General features: G+C 38.3%; 1 protein-coding gene across 1 annotated transcript; it reads right to left on the bottom strand.

The window, feature by feature from the left end:
* Positions 1-722: 722 nt before the first annotated feature.
* Positions 723-23,142, bottom strand: LOC115215215 (cilia- and flagella-associated protein 53-like). Its single transcript, XM_029784424.2, has 7 exons — positions 22,743-23,142; positions 14,072-14,304; positions 13,206-13,379; positions 10,127-10,430; positions 5,344-5,562; positions 2,175-2,391; positions 723-1,236 (listed from the first exon to the last, which is right to left on the bottom strand). Exons 1-7 carry the CDS (start codon positions 22,839-22,841, stop codon positions 911-913), a joined length of 1,572 nt encoding a protein of 523 aa, XP_029640284.1. The 5' UTR covers positions 22,842-23,142; the 3' UTR covers positions 723-910.
* Positions 23,143-25,328: the final 2,186 nt, after the last annotated feature.

Genomic DNA, 25,328 nt, shown 5'->3' with positions numbered 1-25,328 from the left:
TTGAACCAGAGGAGTTCCAGCTGTGACAACTCTGTCATTCCTCTTTTTCAGGTACAATGTGTGTACCTTGCCTTCATTGGACACTAAACTTTGTTTGTGAAGACCTGTTGAGGAAAGTGAAATCGACATTGAAATCAAATTCGATGACTGACATCCATGCTAGTGGAGCGCTAAGAGCACCATCCAAGTGTGATCGTTGCCAAAGCAGCTAACTAGCTTCCATGCCGGTGGCACATAAAAGCACCCACTACACTCTCAAAGCGGTTGGCATTAGGAAGGGTATCCAACTGTAGAAACTCTACCAGATCAGATTGGAGCCTGGTGCAGCCATCTGGATTGCCAGTCCTCAGTCAAATCGTCCAACCCATGCTAACATGGAAAGCGGATGTTAATCAATGATGATGATTTAAGATAGGATGTGATATGGAGAAAGAAGACTTGACTGCTATACGTAGTAAGTTAGCTGATCACACTGAAGATTCACTGATGGCTTGTATATAAGTACACCTGCCATGTATGGTACTGGTACAATGTATTTGCAGTGGTGTTTACCTTTGGTTAAGCTATTTCAGTTCTGTAGTTGGCAATGAATACTGCTATTGGAGCTAATGATGAGGAGAGTTATCTATTGACATTAAGAAGGAAGAAGAAGAGGAGAGTGGCAGTGGCAACGGTGATGATGATGACAACTAGAATGATTAAGAAAACAAAACTACAAAACAACAGATAAACTGTATTGTTTTAATATGAAACAAGGCTATAAACAACAAACTAAATATGAAATGAGGTGGGGTGGTTTGATTGTCTCTTTATGTCTCTTAGAATTAAGGCAACTCAAGGAAAGCAAAGATGGTATGGGTAGGGGTGGGGAAGTACTGTTCATTTATTTGAACAATTCCTTCCAGTTTGCTCAGCACACTTGGCTCAATGCTCTTCTCAGAGGATGTTCCTGATCGCAGAGAGAGACATTTGATTTAAGCAGGTTTTCAACCTTTGCCTTCAATTCTTTTTCAGCTTGTAATTCCTTCTTGTAACATTCTTCTTCTAAATTCTTCAAAACCTCCTGATTAGCGTTATTGAACTCAATCTGTCCTCGCAGATCTTGGAAATATTGTGACTTTTTCTGCCGTTCTTTTTGAATTTCTTCAGCTTCCTCCTCTTTATGCCGTTCAATTTCTCCAAGGAGTTGATCTTTTTCTTTCTCCGCTTCTGCCCTCTCTGTGTTGATGGCAACCACTGAAACATGGTAACGTTGTAAAGAGAGAAGAAAAAGTAATGAAAAATTAACAACAACAACAACAATCACTTCTAACACAGATATACAAGGTTTACTAATTCGGATGCAGGTACAATCAATGAGATTCCTCTCCAATACTTGATTCATATTTTTTTTATTGACATCTAGAAAGGTTTAAAGGCATTGTGAACCTAGTTGAAATTTGATTGATTTGTTTAATGCTTTACCAATGCCACCAATCAAATTTTAGTGGAAGGGATTTAACCAATGACATCAATTGGTTTTTATTTTATCGACCTCGGAAGAATGAAAGGCAATGTTGACCTTGGTGGCATTTGAACTCAGAACATAGAGATGGCTGAAATTCTGCAAAGCATTTAGTCCCATGTGCTAACAATTCTGCCAGCTCTCCACCTTCAATCAAATAATCATAATAATAATATTAGTAATGATAATGCTTCCAAATTTTGGTACAAGGCCAGCAGCTTTGGGGGAGGAAGTAAGTCAATTACATCAACCCTAGTGTTCTATTGGTTCTTATTTAATCGACCCTGAAAGCATGAAAGGCAAAGTTAACCTCGAGAGAATTTGAACTCAGAACGTGCAAATGGACAAAATGCCACTAAGCCTTTTGCCTGAAATACTAACGATTCTGCCAGCTCGTCGCTTTAACAATGATGATAATGATAATTCGAAGCATAAGCATATAAGGCCAGAAATTTGGGAACAATTGATTAAAGTGGACCTAGTAATTAACAAGTACTCATTTTATTGACCTCCTGAAAAGCAAATTTAACCTCAGTGGTATTCTAATGTCAAATCACAATAAGGTCAGTTTTTAACTCAGAATCTAAAGGTAAGTAACTAAAATACTGCAAGGTATTTAGCTTACAACTATACTGACCCCAATGATGATGTTGAAAATAAGCAGACTTACATTTATCCATAACCTGTCGGCTCCTTATCCTCAAGACATCATCCATCAGAACTCTCCTCATCTCTCTATCTAAGCGCCACTGCTTCAACCGTTTTTGCCACTGCTTCTCAATGTCCTCATGAATCATACGTTCCATCTCTTTTTTGCGGGCTTCTTCTTCTGCTAATAAACTCCGCACATATTTTAAGTATGATTGAGTTTCTTTCTGGCATTCCAGCTGTGAGAATAGAGGAAATAGAAATGGGTTATTAGAATATGGTAGAAATAAAGGCATTCCAGCCATGACCCTTCAATATTTTCATATATTAGAGACTGGTTACATTGGCCATAATAGTGATATAGGTTGGTAAAGGAACAAGAATGAGAGGGAGTTGGTGTTTGAAGGTTCGGAGTTGGATATGGAGGGATAAAAATGAGCTCCTAATCAAAAGGTCACATAGATTCTTGTTCTTTCTGTAGAAGATGTTCAGGAAAGATTAAGGTCAGTTTAGGGATCAGAGTGCATAAAGTGGAAATTGCAAAATTTGCAAAAGATAGTGTGTTTCATAGAAAGGCATAACCAGTGGGGGTAAAGAAATTGAAAAAAGGGGATGAATTTAGTTGAGAGTAGAACGAGGAACAAAACGAGAAAGTAGGAGTGAGTATATCAATAAATTTGTTGTTGTTTAACACCAGATCATTCACTGATGAAAAATATTCTAGTCTTGACCGTTCCAACTTTTTGAATATCAGGAACACAACTATGTCTAATATATTCCTCTCTATTTGAAGGCATTTTGGCTGATATCTTTAGCATGCGGTGTGACCATGTTGAAGCTCTATTAAAGGCTTATCTGTAGATTTCTAGTATAAAGAAGTGAAAAAGTAGATGCTATTAAAAAAGACAGATATCAAGGAAACAGACAGGTGTGTTCGAGACAGCAGAAGTAAATTCAAGTGCAGAGTACACCTGATTTCAATTCAACTAAATGAAATGGAGTTGGGTACTCATCAATTTAACAGTCAAATGGCCTGGAATTAATCCAATGAACTGAGCAAAAATGTTGATGTTAATGTGGCCTACAAAAAGATTAACATAATTAGATCCCATCCGAGTTTCTAAATCTCTCCTATCAATCTGCTGCTAAAACTCACCAGAGAAGGAAATACAGTTTAAACTGTGAAGTTTAGCCAGCCAGAGAAGTGAGGTGATGGCTTGAGTATAGGACGATAGTCAAGGAAATATTTTTTGGGTTGGAAAACTCATTGTAAAGGCTAACAGAATATAAAGGTATAACCCTTTCCTATTCAAATTACTTTGTCAAATGTAATGAGTATTTATTCACGTTGTTTTGAATTAATCATAAATTATCTTTTAGCTTCAAGATTTTGATGATGTTATTGTTTATTTTTAGAATGACATTGTAGAGTAGGTGAAAGAGGCCAGATCTGGCCAGTTTGAACATAAAGCAGACGATATTTTGGCTGAAAATGGCTGGTTTAAGTATTAAAAGGTTAAAAGTCACGGAAAATGAAGTTTCGAGGGTCTAAGAGGAGAAGAAAAAAAAGGAACCAGAAAAAGGGTTAAAATGTTTTTGATATGGAATGGGCTGATATAAGTTTCCAGGAACTGCAGACATCCATAATGCTTTCTTTTGTCAATCTACAGAAGTTTCTGCTGAATATCAACCACAAACAGGGTCCCACAGCTGTTATGAGAACTGTCCTGCCTCCCTTTCTTGGAATTAAATTTTGCCTTTATTAAAGACTTTGCTTACAAAAGAAACCAAAGCCACATAATGACAAAAAACAAAGGAGCCTGCAGACTGTTGTTTGACCTGCTAGAAATAGCAACCAATTTTCCTCAAAACAGATTGTAAAATCTATAAAAAAAGAAAGAGAAACTGGATGTCATTCCATATATACAAAAATATGGGATTGTCAAGGCTGGAATGCCTTAACCCCTTTGTTGCCGTATTTCTATTGAAAAACAGTCACTTTGTTTTAACTGATTTTAAAAATAATGTGGAATTTATCAAAATAATTTTCTCATTATTAAGCTAGTATTTGGAACATAAATTAACATGAAATTTTAGCTGAAGGTTTTAATTTAGATCACTCAAAAACAGGAAGTTTGTATCATAGAACGAGAGGTGGTCTCAAGTGGGTGGTATCAAAAGGATCAATCAGACTGATCTGAAGATAAACAGGTTTGGCTGCCTGGTAAGAAGTTTGCTTCCCAACCACATGGTTCTGGGTTCAGTCCCACTGCATGGCACCTCGGGCAAGTGTCTTCTACTATAGCCTGGGGCCAACCAAAGGCTTGTGAATGGATTTGGTAGATGGAAACTGAAAGAAGCCCATCGTGTATGGGCTTACAAACACATTCCCAACTTTTAAGTCACTTCAAAAAAACCCTCAATTCAATAACACCATTTACAAACTCTATGCTTGGAATGACCAATTTTAAATACTATTGGAACTTACAAGGTACTGGAATCTTATATGTATACCATTCTGCCTAAATAATGGAACTGCCTGCAGATACAATATCCCTGCATATCTCACATCTATTTTCATTCCTCCACTTCACTCTCTATTTCGTATCTTATCTAGAATAACTATCACTTAACCATTTTCTCACACTGTCTCCGATGAAGAGATATATAAGATATCTTGGAAACAGCTGTAAGACTTATTTATAAATGTTTTGAAATCTTTCACAGCCTTGGATTTTTATCTCATTCAGATAATTTTTTTATATATACACACGCTGATATATGACCTGCATTGGACTCCTCATTCGCATAATCACTGAACCTGGAGCTTAACTATAGTCTGTCCATAGCACTTACTCAGCATTACCTGACACCTTTGGGTCTTATTGACACTATTACCTCTCATAACCTCAATATATATATATATATGTATATATCTACGTGTGTTTTTGTGTCTGTATTGTCACCCCAATACCATTGACAACTAGTGTTGGTGTGTTTACATCCCCGTAACCTAGTGGTTCAGCAAAAGAGATTGATAGGATAAGTACCATATTTAAAAAAAAAATAAGTTGTGGGTTCAATTTCTTTGCCTAAAACCCTTCAAGGCAGTGTTCCAGCATGGCCACAGTCAACTGCCCGAAACAAGTAAAAAGAATAAAAGAATAACAAAACATAAAATAGCTACGAACTTTTCTCTGTTGTTTTTGTCGCTCCTCTTCTCCATATTTTTCCAGAAGAGTTTCCAGGGCTTTAATATCAGATTCAAGTTCCTCTCGTTCATCTTCCACTTTTCTCCGCAGTTTCTCTTTAATTGACTTTTCAAATATGCCTCTTGTCTCTTGCTGTAAACGCCTTTTTTCTTCAAGATCTCTTTTCTCTTTCACTTCATCTAAAATGGCTTGTTCTTTCTGAATGTAACAAAGAAAAAAAATGTCTCAAGTAACAGTCTGCACACAGGAAGAAGAAGACAAAAAAAAGATGATGATGATGATCATCATCATCATCGTTTAACGTCCGATGTCCTTGCTAGCATGGGTTGGACAATTTGACTGAGGTCTGGCAAACCAGATGGCTACACCAGACTGCAATTTGATCTGGCAGAGTTTGTACAGATAGATGCCCTTCCTCACGCCAACCACTCCAAGAGTGTAGTGGGTGCTTTTACGAGCCACTGGCATGAGGACCATGCTCAAATGGTGCTTTTTATGTGCCACCTGCAAAGGAGCCAGTCCAGTGGCACTGGCAACAACCTCACTCGAATGTTTTTTTCACATGCCACCAGTACAAGTGCCAGTAAGGCGACGCAGGTAACGATCATACTCAAATGGTACTTTTTACATGCCATCGGCATGGAGTCCAGTTTGTTGCTCTGGCAACGATCACATTCATATGGTACTCTTAGCGCTCCACTAGCACGGATGCCAGTCATCAAATTTGATTTCAATTTCGATAATAATGATAATAATAATAATAATTGTCATCATCATCACCATCGTCATTTTCGTTGTCATCATTACTGCCACTACCGCCCATTTATTGTCTGTGTTGGACAGTTCAACAGGAGTTAGCAAGCCAGAGAAGACTGCACCAAGCTCCAATGTCTGTTTTGGCATGATTTTGTAACAAGAGGTAAATTAAGAGTTGGGCTTTACCAGTTTAGGAAGTATATTTGGATGTGTGCACGTAAGACAGTTTGAAATGTATAAATGCATGTTTTACAAAAAGGCAATGATAAATATCAGAAAGCAATGTTTTTGGTTAACAAACATAATTTACTCCTTGCTCACACATGAAGTAGCTGGCATAACAGAGATATAAGCATACAAGACAACAGGGTGTAGGAGACCTGAGTTAATTCCTTAATACACATCAAAGTAGTTAACTCTGGTACTTGGCTGCAAATCTAAAATATCCAATGAGTTTTGAAGTGGTACTGAGATGAGGTAGAAATCCCATAGTGTGTTGAGCTAGACAAGCCACAAGTTTGTCAATAGTTTAGTGTCTACATCTGAATGGGATAAAGCAAAAAGTGACAAAAGGGAACCAGGTGTTAACATTCCAATATTTAGACAGCAACTGAATAAACGCTCTTGAAAAGTGCACATTGTTACTCTGGGTGGAAGTTGTCATATGTATTCCTCCACCGCTAGCTTTTAAAGAGCGGAGGCATGCAGCACCAGTGTGCTGCTACCCTGGGGCAAAGTAATTTGATTGTTCTGCTTTGCTACAATTTCTACAGCTTGATGCCCTTTCTAATGTCAACCACTTTACTGAATATACTGGGTGCTGTTTACATGGCAACGACATCAGGGAGATGATTAAGTAATTTACAAGACAAGACCCCCACCTTCAACCGAGAGTGGGAGTGCAGCATAGAAGGGGGTGGTTTTGTTCTAGGTGATAAGAGGTTAAAAAGTATGTTAGAGGGATAGAAACAGTTGTCTTGCTGTAGAGAAGATATGTGGATACCCCAACTGGAAAAGGTGGTGAGCTGGCAGAAACGTTAGCACACCGGGCAAAATGCTTAGCGGTATTTTGTTTGCCGTTACGTTCTGAGTTCAAATTCTGCCGAGGTCGACTTTGCCTATCATCCTTTCGGGGTCGATAAATTAAGTACCAGTTACGCACTGGGGTCGATGTAATCGACTTAATACCTATGTCTGTCCTTGTTTGTCCCCTCTGTGTTTAGCCCCTTGTGGGTAATAAAGAAATAGGTATTTTGTCTGCCGTTACGTTCTGAGTTCAAATTCTGCCGAGGTCAACTATGCCTTTCATCCTTTCGGAGTCGATAAATTAAGTACCAGTTATGCACTGGGGTTGATATAATCGACTTAATCCCTTTGTCTGTCCTTGTTTGTCCCCTCTCTGTTTGGCCCCTTGTGGGCAATAAAGAAATAAGTGAGAGAAAGAGAGAGAGGAGAGGAGTCCAGTTTGTAAAAGTAAGACATCTGTAGAAATAACAAAAATACTAGAAGCAACAAAACAAAATAAATGTTTCATACAAACACAATTCTACTTCAGCAAAATTCAATCCTGCAAATATCAAAGGAACATGGAGGTGTAGGAGGGGTGCAGTAGAAATTCTTGAAAAATTGTGCAAAACCTGATGATAAGACAATGATGATGATGATGATATGCTTGTCAGTTGTTTGACCTTAATCAGTTAAGCATGTCCCCTCATGGATGACGAGATGTGCATTTCTGATCACAAGCAGGTGTGGTGGGGGAATGTCATAGCCATGTTTTGAGTCGGATGTTTTGGATTTGAATAATTTACCAACGGAAAAATGGTCGTTTCATTTATCATCCTTAAACAACCGTTATTCAGGGACCGTTTAAACAGGATGGGCTACATGAGCTTAGGAATATTCTAACTGGTCCCCACCTGCAAGGTCACGTGCTGTTTGTCTTGATACAAAGTCACCATATCATGCATATATGGTTGTGATGTAAGTGCCTGTATACCCTTATCAGACAGGTAGTCATGGTGGGTACACTGAGCTTTGTATATTTGTATCCTAGTGCCACTCTGACAGCAGGCACAGCTCTCTCACTCAATAGTAATAATAATCCTTTCTACTACAAGTACAAGGTCTGAAATTTTGGAGGCGGGGGCTAGTTGATTGCATCAACCCCAGAATTCAACAGGTACTTATTTTATTGATCCTCAGCAGAATTTGAACTCAGAAAGTGAAGACAAACAACAAAGATGCCACCAAGCACTTTGTCCAGTGTGCTAATGACTCTACCAGCTGTTTAACCCAGGTTAACCCTATCGAAATCTTGAAGATAGTTATATAAATAGGGATAACAAACATAGGCGCAGGAGTGGCTGTGTGGTAAGTAGCTTGCTAACCAACCACATGGTTGCGGGTTCAGTCCCACTGCATGGCATCTTGGGCAAGTGTCTTCTGCTATAGCCCCGGGCTGACCAATGCCTTGTGAGTGGATTTGGTAGACGGAAACTGAAAGAAGCCTGTCGTATATATATATATATATATATATATATATATATGTATTTGTGTGTCTGTGTTTGTCCTCCTAGCATTGCTTGACAACCGATGCTGGTGTGTTTACGTCCCTGTCACTTAGCGGTTCGGCAAAAGAGACCGATAGAATAAGTACTGGGCTTACAAAGAATAAGTCCCGGGGTCGATTTGCTCGACTAAAGGTGGTGTTCCAGCATGGCCGCAGTCAAATGACTGAAACAAGTAAAAGAGAGAGAGTAAACATATGGAGCATCCAGTTAACCTTTATTGCAGTAAATAAACAAAATACAACTGTCCTCAAATGATGACAGTGGGTTAATATGGGTTAATGAAAATAATAATAATGGTTTGAAATATTAGCACAAGGCCAGTAATTTGGGGTAAGTGGGTAAGTTGATTACATCAACCCTAACACTCAACTGGGGCTTATTTCATCAGCCACGTAAGGATGAAAGGCAAAGTTAATCTCAACAGAATTTAAACTCAGAAAGTAAAGACGGAAAAAATATGCTGCTAAGCACTTTATCTGTTATGCTAAAGATTCAGGCAGCTCACCGCTTTAATAATAATAATAATAACCCTTTCTACTATAGGCACAAGGCCTGAAATTTGTGGGGAGGAGACTACTCGATTGCATTGACAACCCTCACTCCCCAGTGTTGCACTGATACTTAATCTATTGACTCCTAAAGAATGAAAAGCTAAGTCAACTTTGGCAGAATTTGAACTCAGAACATAACGGCAGATGAAATACCACTAAGCATTCCACCCGGCGTGCTAACGATTCTGCTTGACAGATTTTTAATAATCCTTTCTACTAGAGGCACAAGGCCTGAAATTTGGTGGAAGGAGAGTAGTCGATTACATCAACCCAAGTGCTCAACTGATCCTTAATTTATCAACCCTGAAAGGATGAAAGGCAAAGTCAACTTCGATGGAATTTGAACTCGGAACGTAGCAGCAGTCAGAACACCACTAAGCATTTCACCTGGTGTGCTAACGATTCTGCCAGCTTGCTACCTTCACCTTTTTAATAATAATAATGATGATGGTTTCAAATTTTGGCAGAAAACCCAACAATTTCAGGGGAAATTGGTACAACTGGTCTTTTTTTTATTGATTCTGAAAGATAGGCATAAAAATGAAAACAGGCCATATCCAGAAAACAGCAATGAAGGGCATTGCAAAGAATCTCTGCAAGTCCTTGAGACTTTTAAAGAACATATCTTGATGGAAGTAATGGTTGAGCTTGTTGAAAGCTTTAGACTGATTTGGATTGATCACCTGCACACACAGATACAGGTATATATGCATAGGCACATAGACATATACATAGAAAACAGGTATATAGACACAAACACACACACAACTAGATATACACAAACACACAAATAGATAACTTCACATACAAAAATATAGACACACTGACACACACACTTTTATTTTCAACTTTGTATAGCAAAAAATAAAGAAGCATTTTTACGAGCAGTTTAAGTTCTTCTTCTTTTAACTTTTCTTCTCTGCGCTTGTTCTCTTCCAATTCAGCCATTTGTTCTCGAAGAACATTAGCAACTTCCTTGTTCCTCGCCTTCCTCTCCTTGTTTTCTTTCTCTTCTTTCTCAAGCATTTTCTGATATTCCTTCTTGTTCATTTCTCTAAAAATGCCATCAACCATTTGTTTCTCCTTGCAAATTAATTCTAACTTGTTAGAATTCCTTCTGTGTTCTTCTGCGATCTCTTGTACAAGTCGTTTGGAGGTAGCAGTTCGCAGTGGGTCACATTCCAAACTAGTCAAAGAAAAAAGAGGAAAGGTAAAGAGAAAAATAAAACAAAACATTCTGAAGGATCTTGTTAAAACAGCAGACAGTTTTCCAGCAGTGGAACTCGGTGTTTCAAATTTACAGACCAATTACCAGGAACTGGACATGCTCTGTGTGCAATATGGATGCAATGTTATAGCAGTAGGCAGTATGTGCAATGTGTAATAATAATATGCATGTCAAATTACATTCAATACAATAGGATTTGTGGATATATCTTATTTCTTTATTACCCACAAGGGGCTAAACACTGAGGGGACAAACAAGGACAGACAAATGGATTAAGTCGATTATATTGACCCCAGTGCATAACTGGTACATAATTTATCGACCCTGAAAGGATGAAAGGTAAAATCGACCTCGGCGGAATTTGAACTCAGAACATAACGGCAGACAAAATACCTATTTCTTTACTACCCACCAGGGGCTAAACACAGAGGGGACAAATGAGGACAGACAAACAGATTAAGTCGATTATTTCGACCCCAGTGCATAACTGGTACATAATTTATCGACCCTGAAAGGATGAAAGGTAAAATCAACCTCAGCGGAATTTGAACTCAGAACGTAGCGGCAGATGAAATACAGCTAAGCATTTTGTCCAGCGTGCTAACATTTCTGCCAGCTTGCCACCTTTATATCTTTCATCAGAAGGTATCAGCATCATCATTGTTGTAATGTCCACATTTCTATGCTTTCATGAGTCAGAAAGAACTTGTTGAGATGAATTTTCTACAGTTGGATGCCCTTGTTGTCACCAACCCTTACCTGTTTCCAAGTAAGGTGATATTTCCCCATGATCAGACATATCTTCAAAGAAGATTAGAACACTAAGGAGACCACTTGCATTGACAGTGACACTCATGTACAGCTATCAAACGATGTTAAGCTAAGAAAACAGTTGCACACATTATATATATGAGAGGTTTTTTTCTCCAAATCCAATCAGAAGGCTTAGGTTAGGTCAGAACTACAGAAGATACTTGCCTAAGGTGTCACAAAGTGGGACTGAACAAGAAACCATGCAGTTCCAAAGCAAACCGTTGACCACACAGTCACACCTGTGCCTAGACACATTAATAAGTGCAACCACGTCAACGGTCACAGTTCTTACACAGGTGTCAGGTCCAATAACATCAATACTCTTTGCTGCTGGCCCCTGATGACTCTCAACCACCTGGTAAATTATTTAGCTTTGCAGAAGCAGTCATCAGCCACAATGGTATGGACGGTTTCTGCATTGGTTGCATTGCAAGTATTACACTGAACTGAAGCCTTTAAACAACTCCCACCACTGCTCACATAGTTGTAGCATTCACCATCACAAGTTGGTTTGTAGGCCAGTTGAGCAGTGGCATTGGGAGTGGCTGTGTGGTAAGTAGCTTGCTTACCAACCACATGGTTCTGGGTTCATTTCCATTGCGTGGCACCTTGGGTAAGTGCCTTCTACTATAGCCTAGTGCCGATCAAAGCCTTGTGAGTGGATTTGGTAGACGGAAGCTGAAAGAAGCCCGTCGTATATACGTATATATATGTATGTGTGTGTATATGTTCGTGTGTCTGTGTTTGTTCCCCCAACATTGCTTGACAACCGATGGTGGTGTGTTTACGCCCCCATAACTTAGCAGTTTGGCAAAAGAGACCGATAGAATAAGTACTAGGCTTACAAAGAATAAGTCCTGGGTCGATCTGCTCGACTAAGGGCAGTGCTCCAGCATAGCCACAGTCAAATGACTGAAACAAGTAAAAGAGAGTAAACTTAAGTAAATATTTGATTTAATGCCGTTACCGAACTCTAAAGTGCCTTTAGCAGATACCACTTTGTTGCAAGCGTTTGAACAAAAATCTTCAGTCTTAAGATATCTTGATAACATGATACACTGCTCCTTACTTGAGTAATGCATAAATCATACTTTCCAACTCACTTTCTTTCCACCATTCTCAGACATTCAGCAAAAGGTCATGGCCACTGATTAAGCCATGAAATAAAAATAACAAAATCTGCCTGCATTCCTCAATCAACAATTTTACAAGGTGTACTATAATTATCATAGCTTTTTTATTAGTTATTGGTTCTGTGAAACTGATGAGTTTGAGGAAATGAGTTATGGTTTGGCAAATTTAAAGAGAACCCTCTTTTAAAATATCAAAATTCATTTCTCACATCAAACAGAGCAATATTTCTTATTTTATCATTCATACTAATCTGGGGCTTGGGATAAAACTTATCAGTATGGTTACACTTTTATCAACTGAAATCTCATAATAAAAACAATGCACCAACAAGGAAGCTATGTGGTTGCTCAACTTGATAGAAATTGTAACCAAATCTCTTTCAAATTACATCTGAAATAAAGAAAGAATGCATTAGATAATGAAGTCCTCATTACACTTAATGAAAGATAGCAAGATCACAGCCTCAATGCCTTTGCTTGATTAAGATTGACCTTAGATTATATAACAACATCACAATCCTGTTAATAACAGGGCTTCAGTCAGCATTTCTATTTTAATATTAATTTAGTACATGCATTTTCAGGTGGGTTACTAACAGGTGAGTAGTTGTAGAGCTGTCTAAGACAGGTATCAAATGGGGTTAAATTAATGAAGCTACTCTGCAATAAGTTATTAAACTCTCTCCACTCCTTCACAACCAAGACTTGGTGTGGCAGGCTTACTAACCATGTGGTCTCTAAATTTACTTACCATAAGACAATATCTAATTAGACGAAAGAATCTTACCGAAACTTTTGATCCAGTTTTTCTTGGACTAATTTTTGTCTTTCTTCCTCTCTCTTTTCTCTTAATTGCTTTGCTCTTTGACGCATTGATTCCTTTTGCTGTTCTATTGTAAGAGGAACTGATTCAATCTCATTAAGCAGTGCATTTTCTTCATCTGATAATAACTTTTTCAACCTGTAGTAGGAATTGTGCAAAATAGCCATAAAGAATGAGAGAATGAAAAAAAAAGGAGAGAATAACTGAATAATTGAATAAAGGATTGTATAACAGGATGAATGACAGAATAAACAACAGAATGAATGACTGACTAAATACATGAAAGGGAGTTGACTAAATAACAGATTGAGTGACTAACCAAACAACTAAAAGAACGAAGGATTTGAAGTGTGAATGATTTAATGACTAAATGACAGAATGAATGAAGGAAGGAAGGGTTAATGGGTAGAGAGGTAGATGGCTATGTTGCTAAAAAATTCGTTTCACAACTTCATAGTTTCAGGTTCAGTCTTCTACCATAGCCTTGGGTCAATCGAAAGCTTATGTGTGAAATTTTGGTAGATAGAATCTGTGAGGAATCCTACCAGAGGGACTGATCTCATGGCAAACTTAATCTGCCACCCAGTTAAACTCAACTATTTGGCCCTTCGGTTTCTTTGATAGAATCCACTCTGTTGCAAGCATTGAAGCCAGGTTTCTTGTCTGCCCCAAATAGGGTCATATGTATTGTTCTTCCTCATCTGACTAAACAATTCAAAAAGGTTACTTATAAATATTTTATGCTGAATGTGTTCAAGTCAGAAACAGAAAGACCAGGCAGTTATACAACAGGGAACAGGAAATTATAAATAACATTAACTCGTTATTACCTCAGTTGCCTTTCTTCTAGTTGCTTCTCTTCTTCTTCAAATTTACAACGCACTTTTCTTTTCACAGCAGAATCTACCATTTTCTTTTCTGTTATTTCTTCCCAGGAAATGTGGTTTGTAGCTAATGTCTGTATAAATGTGTCTTCTTTTTTGCCTTCAGCATACTGTCGGTATCTTAGTACAGATTCTTGATACATGGTGTAGCCAGGTTTAGTGCATGTTTTTCTTGCAATCTGTGTGGAACAAACAATATAAGAGAGAACTTATTCTCTTTTCATAAGTGAAGTTTTTATTGCTGCAGAATCTACAACAGAAGTGAAGTGTTTATTGTGCAAATCTACAATGGATCAAATCCATTGACCTAGTTCCAGTTATCCCTCATATCATAAAGTTTCTTAGTACAAAGTGAGAGTTACTTCTCCCCTTTAAAAGCTTACTGCTTTTGTAAAACAGAAAAAGAAAAGAGAGAAAACAAAAATGAAAAAAAAGGGAAACAAATCATTTCAAACACACAAAGTAAGTCCTATATTTCTGCTTTAAGACTTTGGTAAACTGAATCCAACAACTACACGGTGATAATTCCCAGTTGGAACTTTTTTTCCATTTACTTAGGCTCACAAAAATGCACAAATATCAAAACTTTTTTATGGCTGTGTGATAAGAATCTTGCTTCAGGTTCACCCCCACTGGATGGCATTTTGAGTATCTTCTACTACAGCCCCAAGCTGACCAAAAACCTTTGAGTGGATTTGGTAGACAAGAATTTGAGAGAAGCTATTGTATGTATATGTAATCACCTTCATTCAACTAGTAATAACGTCATTGAATAACAAAATTGTTTTATATAAATAAAAATAAAAATAAAACCAAAAATAAATGTATTTAAGAAAAGTCATTCAACTATTGGTGACATCAGTGAATGATGAAATCAAGATTAAAAATTAAAAAAAAACATATGAATTCTACATTATGACAATTAGAAATCTACAAAGAAAAATAACCTAAAAAGATAATAACCTAACAAAAAAGCATATATTAATTATAAAAAGAATAGATCAACAAATATTATATAGTATAATGCTCTATTCTCATATTGCATAGCTTATAATATCCCTCGTAAATTCTTTGCAGCACTAGATAGGTATTTCCCACCTTCAAGTAAATATGGGAAATTATTTAATAGACATAGTATAAAGTTTTTGTATTCAACCACTAGAAATTTAGCTGAGATTATTGCAGCACACAATTAACAGAGAATTAGGGAATATATAAATTCTAAATCTATAGATAAAAGTAGAACAGATAATGTGTATAGTGAAATTAACATTAATGATACTATTTCTGAACAAGGTCTCGATTCTATAACTGATCACAACTTTGATAATACAGTTAGGCTTTCACCTTACATTAATATTAATTGTAATAATAATAATAATTCCACCTTAACACCTAATTTGCAGAGAAGTACTAGTGAAAATTCTTTTAACTATGAGTACCATATACAAGTGAATAAATTCATGTGTAATTGTCTAAACAAAATTCTATGCCCTTTAGAAAATCAGTGTTTAAGCAAAAATATAGTATATCAGTGTAAAGTAATAACAGGAGATTGTAAGAATTATTATATTGGTTCATCTACTACAATTTGAAAATCTAGATTTTATAATCATTCTAACTCTAATAATTTTTCAACTAATATATAAGGTTAATTGTTATAAAAGGTTTAATATAATGAGTAAATAGAAAATTAATTATTGTGACATAAAGTATCTAAGTTTCTATTAAGCATAACATAGAATTCTTATATTTAGCTGTTATTCTTTAGTTATCCAATAATTGTATAGAAAAACACTCTTTTTTAGGTGATTTTTCTATGTAGTTTTCCAAGTATCATAATGTAGAATTCTTATGGTTGTTTCATGTTTTTTATTTTGATTTCACCATTCCCTGATGTCACCAATAATTGAAGGACTTTTCTTAAATACGTTTATTTTTGGTTTTATTTTTATATTTATTTTTGTAAAACAATATTGTTACTCAATGATGTTACTTCTAGTAGAATGAAGGAAGGTCTTAGATAGAATTCTATTTGGGCATTTCTTTTTGTTAACGTTTATTAACTGCTAAATTTTTTCATATGTTCAGTTGGAATTTCACCAGTTTGAATAACCTTAATAATGTTGTATTAGCATATATTTTTGAGGATATTATTATTAATTTTGATGATATTGTATATATGTGTGTATCATCATCATCATCATCATCATCGTTTAACGTCCGCTTTCCATGCTAGCATGGGTTGGACGGTTCAACTGGGGTCTGGCAAGCCCGAAGGCTGCACCAGGCCAGTCAGATCTGGCAGTGTTTCTACGCCAACCACTCCGAGAGTGTAGTGGGTGATTTTATGGGCCACCGACACAGGTGCCAGACGAGGCTGGCAGATGGCCACGCTCGGATAGTGTTTTTTATGTGCCACCGACACAGGTGCCAGACGAGGCTGGCAGACGGCCACGCTCGGGTGGTGTTTTTTATGTGCCACTGACACAGGTGCCATATATATATATATATATATATTATATATATATATATATACACACATATATATTTCAATACAGAGCAAATAATTTGGGAGAAAATATCTATGAAGATATTATTGACTCTGTTATTACTTAATGTAACAATTAAAAATGATAATAACAGAATCAATAATATAGGTGACTGCAGGCCCCCACCCCAAAACCATTAAATAGCTGAAGGATTAAAATTAATCAAACAACATACCAAGTATGTCCACCTGCTGGAAATAACAATCAAAACTCTTATTTAAATCACTGGAAAAACACTGATAATACCAACAGAAATCAACCAATTTAAATAAGAGTTTTGACTGTTATTTCCAGCAGGTAGACAAACTTAGTATGTTCTTTGATTAATTTATATATATATTACAGTTCTATATTAAGGAGTACATTATTTAGATTATTTATACTTGATGGATATTTGTCCTCATCTTGTTTGTTGTTAACACAATGTCTTTTTCTTTTTCCATTGTGAACTGACTGGCTCCTGTGCTGATGGCACGTCAGAAGCACCATCCAAACGTGGTCAATGCCAGGTCCGCTTGACTGGTTCCCATGCCAATGGCATGTAAAAAGCACCATCCAAACATGGCCAATGCCAGGTCTGCCTGACTGGCTCCTGTGCTGGTGGCATGTAAAAAGCACCATCTGAGTGTGGTCAATGCCAGTACCCGCTGACTGGCCCCCATGCCAGTGGCATGTAAAAAGCACTATCCGAACGTGATCGATGCCAGGCCTGCCTGACTGGCTCCTGTGCCAGTGGCACATAAAAAGCATCCACTACATCCTTGGAGTGGTTGGCGTTAGGAAAGGTGTCCAGCTGTAGAAACATTACCAGATCAGATTGGAGCCTGGTGCAGCCGCTGGCTCTCCAGACCTCAAACTGTCCAACCCATACCAGCATGGAAAACGGACGTTAAATGATGATGATGATGATATATATATATATATATAACGTTAAATGATGATGATGATGATATATATATATATATATATATATAAGGCGGCAAGATGGCAGAAACGTTAGTGCGCCGGGCGAAATGCTAAGCGGTATTTCGCCTGTCGTTACGTTGTGAGTTCAAATTCCGCCGAGGTCGACTTTGCCTTTCATCCTTTCGGGGTCGATAAATAAAGTACCAATTTCGCACTGGGGTCGATGTAATTGACTTAACCCCTTTGTCTGTCCTTGTTTGTCCCTCTATGTTTAGCCCCTTGTGGGTAGTAAAGAAATATATATATATATGAGTTAGTAGAGTTAGAAGTTGAAATAACCGTCTAAGGGATAAAAATATCACTTTTACTACCGGTATAATTATCTATGTAAACCCTTCGTCTACATATGCAAGCATATTATGCTCATAGGATAGAGGCAACAACAAAGATAAACATGAGTTTATCAGTAATCAAATTTAAATTAAGCAGAAAATGGAGAAATCTTGATCAACAATAATTGACTAACAACAATTATTATTTTTTATGTATATAAATCATGGACTCTCCTGTTGTTAGACGACATACGTGGGTTCGGCAATTTCTTGCTGATATGATTTGTTTATAGTGATCAAATGTTTGTGTACACATAAGCTCGCTCCCCCTATACAGGTAATCAACATTACCTGTACAGGTGCACCATGTGTCAGATGATGAAATGATCACTGAACAATGGGAAATGAAGTGCTTTGCTCAAGAACACAACACAACGTTCAGTTAGGGAATTGAACCCACAATCTCACAATCAAGAGTGCAGTGGCATACACCAGTGGTGTAACCAACCCACTTATACGTACCTTTCCTTCATTGGACACTAAACTCTGCTTGCGAAGACCTGTTGAGGCAGGTGAAATCGAAATCAAATTTGATGACGGCACCGCATGACTGGCATCCGTGCTAGTGGAGCGCTAAGAGCACCATTTGAGTGTAATCATTGTCAGGACCACTGACTGGCTCCCATGCCAGTGGAACGTAAAAAGCACCATTCGAGCATGATCATTACCAGCGTCACCTTACTGGTACGTGAAAAACAACATTTGAGCAAGGTCATTGCCAGTGCCGCTGGACTGGCTCCTGTGCAGGTGACACATAAAATACACCATTTGAGCATGGCCGTTGCCAGTACCGCCTGACTGGCTCTCGTGCCGGTGGCGCGTAAAAGCACCTACTACACTCTCGGAGTGGTTGGCATTAGGAAAGGCATCCAGCTGTAGAAACTCTGCCAGATCAGACTGGAGCCTGGTGTAGCCATCTGGCTCGTCAGTCCTCAGTCAAACCGTCCAACCCATGCCAGCATGAAAAGCAGACGTTAAACGATGATGATGATGATGATTATATATATATGTGTGTATGTATCTAACTATCTATCTATCTATATATATGTGTGTGTGTGTGTGTGTGTGTATTGATAAATACAAATATATCAAACATAAGTGTTGGAATGAGATTTGCTTAATGGGTGCAAACTTAGGACGTTCAAAGCATTTTCATCGCTGCCAAAAGATTGGGGAATGGGGCCCCTTGCATCCTCGGTTCTTGAGCCTATAGTATCAATTGCTGACAACAGCATGTATCATAATTATGAAATGGCAATTGAGACCTGCACCAAATGAGGAGGGGGGGATAATCGCAAGAATCAAGAATTTCTCTATTGTAACTGATATTACTGTTAAGTAGAAGGACAGGCTTATTGCTTGGAGATAGAACTTGTCCAAATAAATGCATAGTAATTGGGAAGACAAATACTTGGTGGAAAGCTTAGACTGTTTCAGCTGCTAAACCTTCTAATATCGTACCTTTCTCTTTGCCTTCGACGGGGCAAATACCAGCGTAAATTTGGAAGGAAAAAAGTTCCGTTTGGTTAACCATAAGGAAAAAAATCGGTCAGATCTTTTAGTATATGGATTCATAAGCTATTTTTTTCCCTGATTGGAAGAACAAGATTCTCCATGATGCATATATTAGATTCATTGGGATCGTTATTTATCATGACTCTTGTTGGGCTCTTGACTCTGAACGAATGTTGGCAATATTTCTGTTACAGAATATTTTAAAATTTAAAGATAATACTAAACGTTTTTATACAAGATTGTTCCGAGAAAAGGAGCGGACTGAACATTGCTGGATGCCCGATCCAACCCAAAGGCTCCATGTCTGACACCATAAGCATGAATGCTTATTTGCAATGTCCTCCGAGCTGCTGCCAGGAAAACAGCCACTTATGTTTATTGCAGGCGATTTCAATCATCCTGAGATCTTCCATTGGCCACAGAGTGCAAACGATTTTGTTGAGCTTGTGCTGGACTCAAACTGGTCACAAGTAGTCACCTCTCCAACAAGAGGCGACAACACCTTGGACCTGCTCTTCACCACAACTCCTGAAGCGGTTATCAATTGCACTACGGAGGAACTTCTAGGTGACTCTGATCATGCTATGATCATCGCCAATCTGGCTCTTGCGGGCAACGAAAACCTGAACCATCTACAATCTGCTTCCTTCGATTGGAAGAGAGCAGATTGGAACCTGTACCACACTGAACTACAGCACCCAAACTGGCGTGAATTCTACAACTCTGGAGATGTGAATACTATACTCCAGAGTATCCTGGACTCAATATGGGCAGCATGTGCAACATCTGTGCCACGTAAACAAAAAAAGAAGAACCGCCCCAAAAGGGCAATTTGGGAAACTTCAGCGGTCCGACTTGCCAGGAGGGAACATCGGACTGCTGAACGGGAATACAGGTTGCATAAATCAGACACCAACAGGAAGAAGCGGAATAAATCCTCCAACCATCTCAAGCAAGTGATAAAAAAAGCAGTGCTTGAATTTGAACAGTGCATAGCAGCCAATCCTGACAGCAAGGTTTTCTGGAAATATGTGCACTCAAAGCAGAGACCTCACTCTCCAGTGGGCCCTCTTCGCAACCCTCACACAAACCAGATCACTGACGACCCCAAGGAATGCGCAGAACTCATTGCCGAGTACTATGCAAACATATTCACTGTTGAAAGTCAAAATGTACCATCTTCACCATCACTAACAGCAAACTCCATAACAACTATGGAATTTATACCTGCAATGCTGCGACGTCACCTTCAAAATAAGCGCAACTATGCCTCCCCTGGTCTCGATGGAGTTACATACCTGCTTCTCAAACGTGGCAGGCACTTCCTTTTACACCAGCTTTCTATTTTCTTCCAGTACTGTCTCAACAATGGTGCTACTCCGGAGCAGTGGAAAACTGCCAGTGTCATTCCTCTGTTCAAAAAGGGCGACCGCACATCACCTGTCAACTATCGCCCAGTCAGTCTCACTAGCTGTATTGCAAAACTGATGGAATCGTGTGTCAGAGAAACACTCTGGAACTTCTGGAGCTCTCACAGTCTCATCCGACCCTCACAATATGGATTTGTCCCTAACTCCAGCTGCAGTGACCAGCTTGTCGAGTTCCTTGAGGACATTACTCAGATTACTGACAGTGGCTCATGGGTGGATGTTGTCTACCTTGACTTTGCTAAGGCTTTCAACTCTGTGCCACACAAAAGGCTTATGGTGAAACTCTCTGCAATGGGTGTGGGGGATGACCTTTTTAACTGGTTGAAATCCTTCATCCTCAGCCGAAAGGAGGTAGTCACAGTTCTAGGACAGCACTCTACACCATATGAGATGTCATCGGGTGTACCACAGGGATCTGTCCTTGGTCCCCTCTTGTTTGTGGCATACATTAACGACATAGATGCCAATTTAAAGAATGCCACAGTATTGAAATATGCAGACGACATCAAGCTGTACCTTGAAATCAAGAGGACAGATCCTGATGTCTACAACTCTTTCCTGCAATCAGACCTAGACACAATGCAGCAATGGATCACAGACTGGCAACTGAAACTGGCTGTGGACAAGTGTACCACCATGCATTTTGGGAGAAAAAACCCTGCGTTCACTTACTCCCTCCACAACACTGATATCAAGAAATCCTCTTGCGAGCGTGACCTAGGCATCACTGTCAGCAGTGATTTGCGTTGGTCAAAGCATATCTCTAAGATTGTCAGGAAGGCCGAGGGTGTCTTGGCATCACTCAGCAGGTCTTTTGTTAGCCGCTCTCCAGCCATCTATTTAAAACTGTATACAGCTATGGTACGACCACACTTGGAATTCGCATCATCAGTTTGTGTCTAACACACGTGGACATGCCTACAAAGTCAGAAAACAATACAGCTCCCATGACTTTCGGAAACATTTTTTCACGCTCAGAGTTGCTGAAGCATGGAATAAACTGCCTGCGTCAGTTGTTGACTGCCATGACACTGCATCTTTTAAGGCCCTCATGCTTTCCGAAATCCGCCGAAACTACACCTGATTATATATACACTTTAGATGAGTTGTAGTGCACCTGAGCACTGTACACAATTATTATTATTATTATTATTTTATTATTATTAAAAGCAAACTGTGTTTACCTCGAAGGATTTGAACTCAGAAACGTAAAGGGCAGTGCAGTAACTCCATATGGCCAGGTATTTTGACCGAGCGCACTACCGATGGTGTTTAGCATAGAAGAAAAAGCAACACACACACGTCACTGAGCGAAGAAGTGAGGGAACTGAAGAAAAATAATGTTGTAGGAAAATTTGTACAAAATATTTTCGGATTTCGTCAATGTAAAAAAAGTTCTGCAGAGATGGTCGTATAGAAGTTGAGGCAGAAAGCGATTGTATGACGAGGGAAATTCTTTTGAAGTTACCGTGCATGGGAAGCATTGATGTACATGTGTGTGTGTGTGTGTGTGTTTGATGGGGTGTGGGAGACAGACAGTATGTTGTATAAGTGAAGTGCTTCTGTTAGTATGTGTGAAGAGACAGAGTAATGTGTGAAAGAAAGAGATAACTGAAATTTTTTACTCGGTGTATGTGTATATGTACGTATATTACTTCAAAAGTTCCCGCAAGCCCATCTGTAAAAAAAAAAAACATTTTTACGGAAATCGACGGAAAGGTCTACTAGAGACGAAAGATCGCCGAAGTTGATAATATTGTCCGATTCTCATCACCGTCACATACATATCATTATAAATAAACATTTGAGATCAGTAACTTACATGTCCGAAAGAATTCGGGTAGGTTCCACGAACTACCCTGCACCTTGGCTTTCGTACCGGTTGGACAGGTTCAAGCATTTTCATCGTACTCGCCAACATTTTCGAATTTTATATATATATATATTAATATTTATGTATGTATGTGCGCATGCACGTTTCGCTGCTTTGTCTACGTTTCTGTTTTTTTCTGATGTTTTCTTTAGTTAGTGAAGAAATCTATATTGTTGTGATCGGGGGTCAAGTAGTGTGTTGTGTTGGAGTTTCTTGTTAGTAACGGAAGTACCAAGGTCGTTGTTATGGATGTCATGTCAAAGTTCATGCAGCGTATTTTTTCCCCTTTGTATTGACTGCTCGCTCTCGTTGTTAAGGAAGTGACGTCAGGTGACAACAGATTAGACGACGCTTTCATTCAAAGTATTATTCAGTCGCGTCGCATTTATTTAACAGTAAAGAGACAAAATCGAATGTCGATTCCCATTTTCTTCTCCTAATTTTCTCACTTATTTTTTCTTTCAACACTTTTATCAGGTTTTTGTGAACAATAACATTGTTGGTTATATATTTCTCACGGGCCAATCATTGTTTTATTGTATTTCTTATTGGGGAATTCTTTTTCCATATTTAATAAAATTAAGATTGTTTAAATTTTTATTTGAGCCCGAAAAGATAAGCTGATTAAGTAAGTTTTCTGTCTATTCGGCCTACGAAAGCAAATTTCGTTTTTGACTGTATTTTTTTTTTCTGTCTTCTGTTACTGATATTAGAAGCATGAGGATTGATTCGATATGGAAGCACTCCGTCGGTTACGACGATGAGGGTTCCGGTTGATCCGAATCAACGGAACAGCTTGCTCGTGAAATTAACGTGTAAGTGGCTGAGCACTCCACAGACATGTGCACCCTTAACGTAGTTCTCGGGGATATTCAGCGTGACACAGAGAGTGACAAGGCCGGCCCCTTGAAATACAGGTACAACAGAAACAGGAAGTAAGAGTGAGAGAAAGTTGTCGTGAAAGAGTACAGCAGGGATCACCACCATCCCCTGCCGGAGCCTCGTGGAGCTTTTAGGTGTTTTCGCTCAATAAACACTCACAACGCCCGGTCTGGAAATCGAAACCGCGATCCTATGACCGCGGGTCCGCTGCCCTAACCACTGGGCCATTGCGCCTCCACTGATTAGATATAGGGATGCAGCGAATAGCTACAGAATAACTAAGTTAAGATTCGAAATCGAATCCACATATTTCCGCATTGTCAAAGAAATCTTCAACTCATTATTTTAGCTTTTTTGCACTCAGAGATTGATGTGAATGTGATGACCATTTCATCTTTCTCAGGGTATTCTTTGGTCAATTTTGAAGAACGAAGAACCCTATTGTTTTCAGTTGACTTAGTTAAATTGGTAAAATTATAGATACACTAGCAGGACCCGTGAAAAATTCACGGAAAACATAAAAAGTGCAAGCATCTGTAAACAATGTACTGGTGCCATGAGAAATGTTTGTATGTTATGACCGTCTGTCTTTACGTTCTGGGTTCAAATTCTGCCGAGGTTGACGTTGCCTTTCGTCCTTTCGGAGTCGATAAATTAAGTACTAGTTGTGTACTGGGGTCGATCTAATCAACTGGCCCCTCCCCACAAAAATTTCAGGCCTAGAAAATTATACTGTGACAGTTACAGAATATAGAAATTAGTGTAAAACCAATGACTATATAATCCAACCAAAATATCTCAGTAACACAAACGTAAACGGAATTACTATTTAATCTTAAAATACATCGTACATATTCAAAGAATCTTCTTGGTCTAGTGGTAAGGAATATTTTTCCGGTATTCCTTTATTCTTTTACTTATTTCAGTGAAAGAAATTGACCCCTGGTCTTATTCCCTGTGAGTCTGGTGCTTATTCTGTCAGTCTCTTTTGCTGAACAGCTAAATTACAGGAATGCAAATGCACTAACATCGAGAAAGAAATAATAAATGGATTTAGGAATGGAAGTTTGGTAATTGCTTTTATTTCCACCATGGGGCACATTATTGCAAATATATTTTAACTAACCTAAACTATACACACACACACAAATACATTCATATATATATATATATATATATATATATATATATATATATGGCTTGAGTTGTAGGTGTAATTCAAAGGGACCAACCTTGTCATATTCTGTGTGAGGCTGAATCTCCCTGAGAAGTACATTAATGTTATGCATGTCTGTGGAGTACTCAGCCATTTATGAGTTAATTTTATCCTCGTATGGTATAGAAAAGTGAAATTGACATCCAATATTTGCTGTTTTTATGTTATCTATGTATGAACTTTTCTTTGGATTGATGTATCTGCCGTCTCTCTCACTTTCTCTCTTTCTCTTTCACTTCCTCTGTGTCCCTCTTCTCTCCTGCTGTTGATTTAACAACGTGTATATATATCTATGTATCTACTTCTCTTGCGATGTGATAAACATTTAAAAACACAAAATGAACGTTGTCACCACTCACTGTCTCGTTCACTCTCTCTTTCTCTCTCTGTTACTCTCTTTCTTTCTCTTTTACTTCCTCTCTAAAACATTTAAAAAC

This window comes from Octopus sinensis, linkage group LG8 (assembly GCF_006345805.1).
Source record: "Octopus sinensis linkage group LG8, ASM634580v1, whole genome shotgun sequence".
Lineage (NCBI taxonomy): Eukaryota > Metazoa > Mollusca > Cephalopoda > Octopoda > Octopodidae > Octopus > Octopus sinensis.
This window is presented reverse-complemented; position numbering and strand designations above follow the sequence as displayed.

Excerpts from the sequence above, each read along its gene's own strand:
- LOC115215215 (XM_029784424.2), bottom strand. The coding sequence starts at position 22,841 with ATGTTGGCGAGTACGATGAAAATGCTTGAACCTGTCCAACCGGTACGA. Across the intron at positions 14,305-22,742 it reads ACCCGAATTCTTTCGGACAT|ATTGCAAGAAAAACATGCAC; the intron begins GTAAGTTACTGA and ends TGTTCCACACAG. Across the intron at positions 10,431-13,205 it reads AAACTGGATCAAAAGTTTCG|TTTGGAATGTGACCCACTGC; the intron begins GTAAGATTCTTT and ends TTCTTTGACTAG.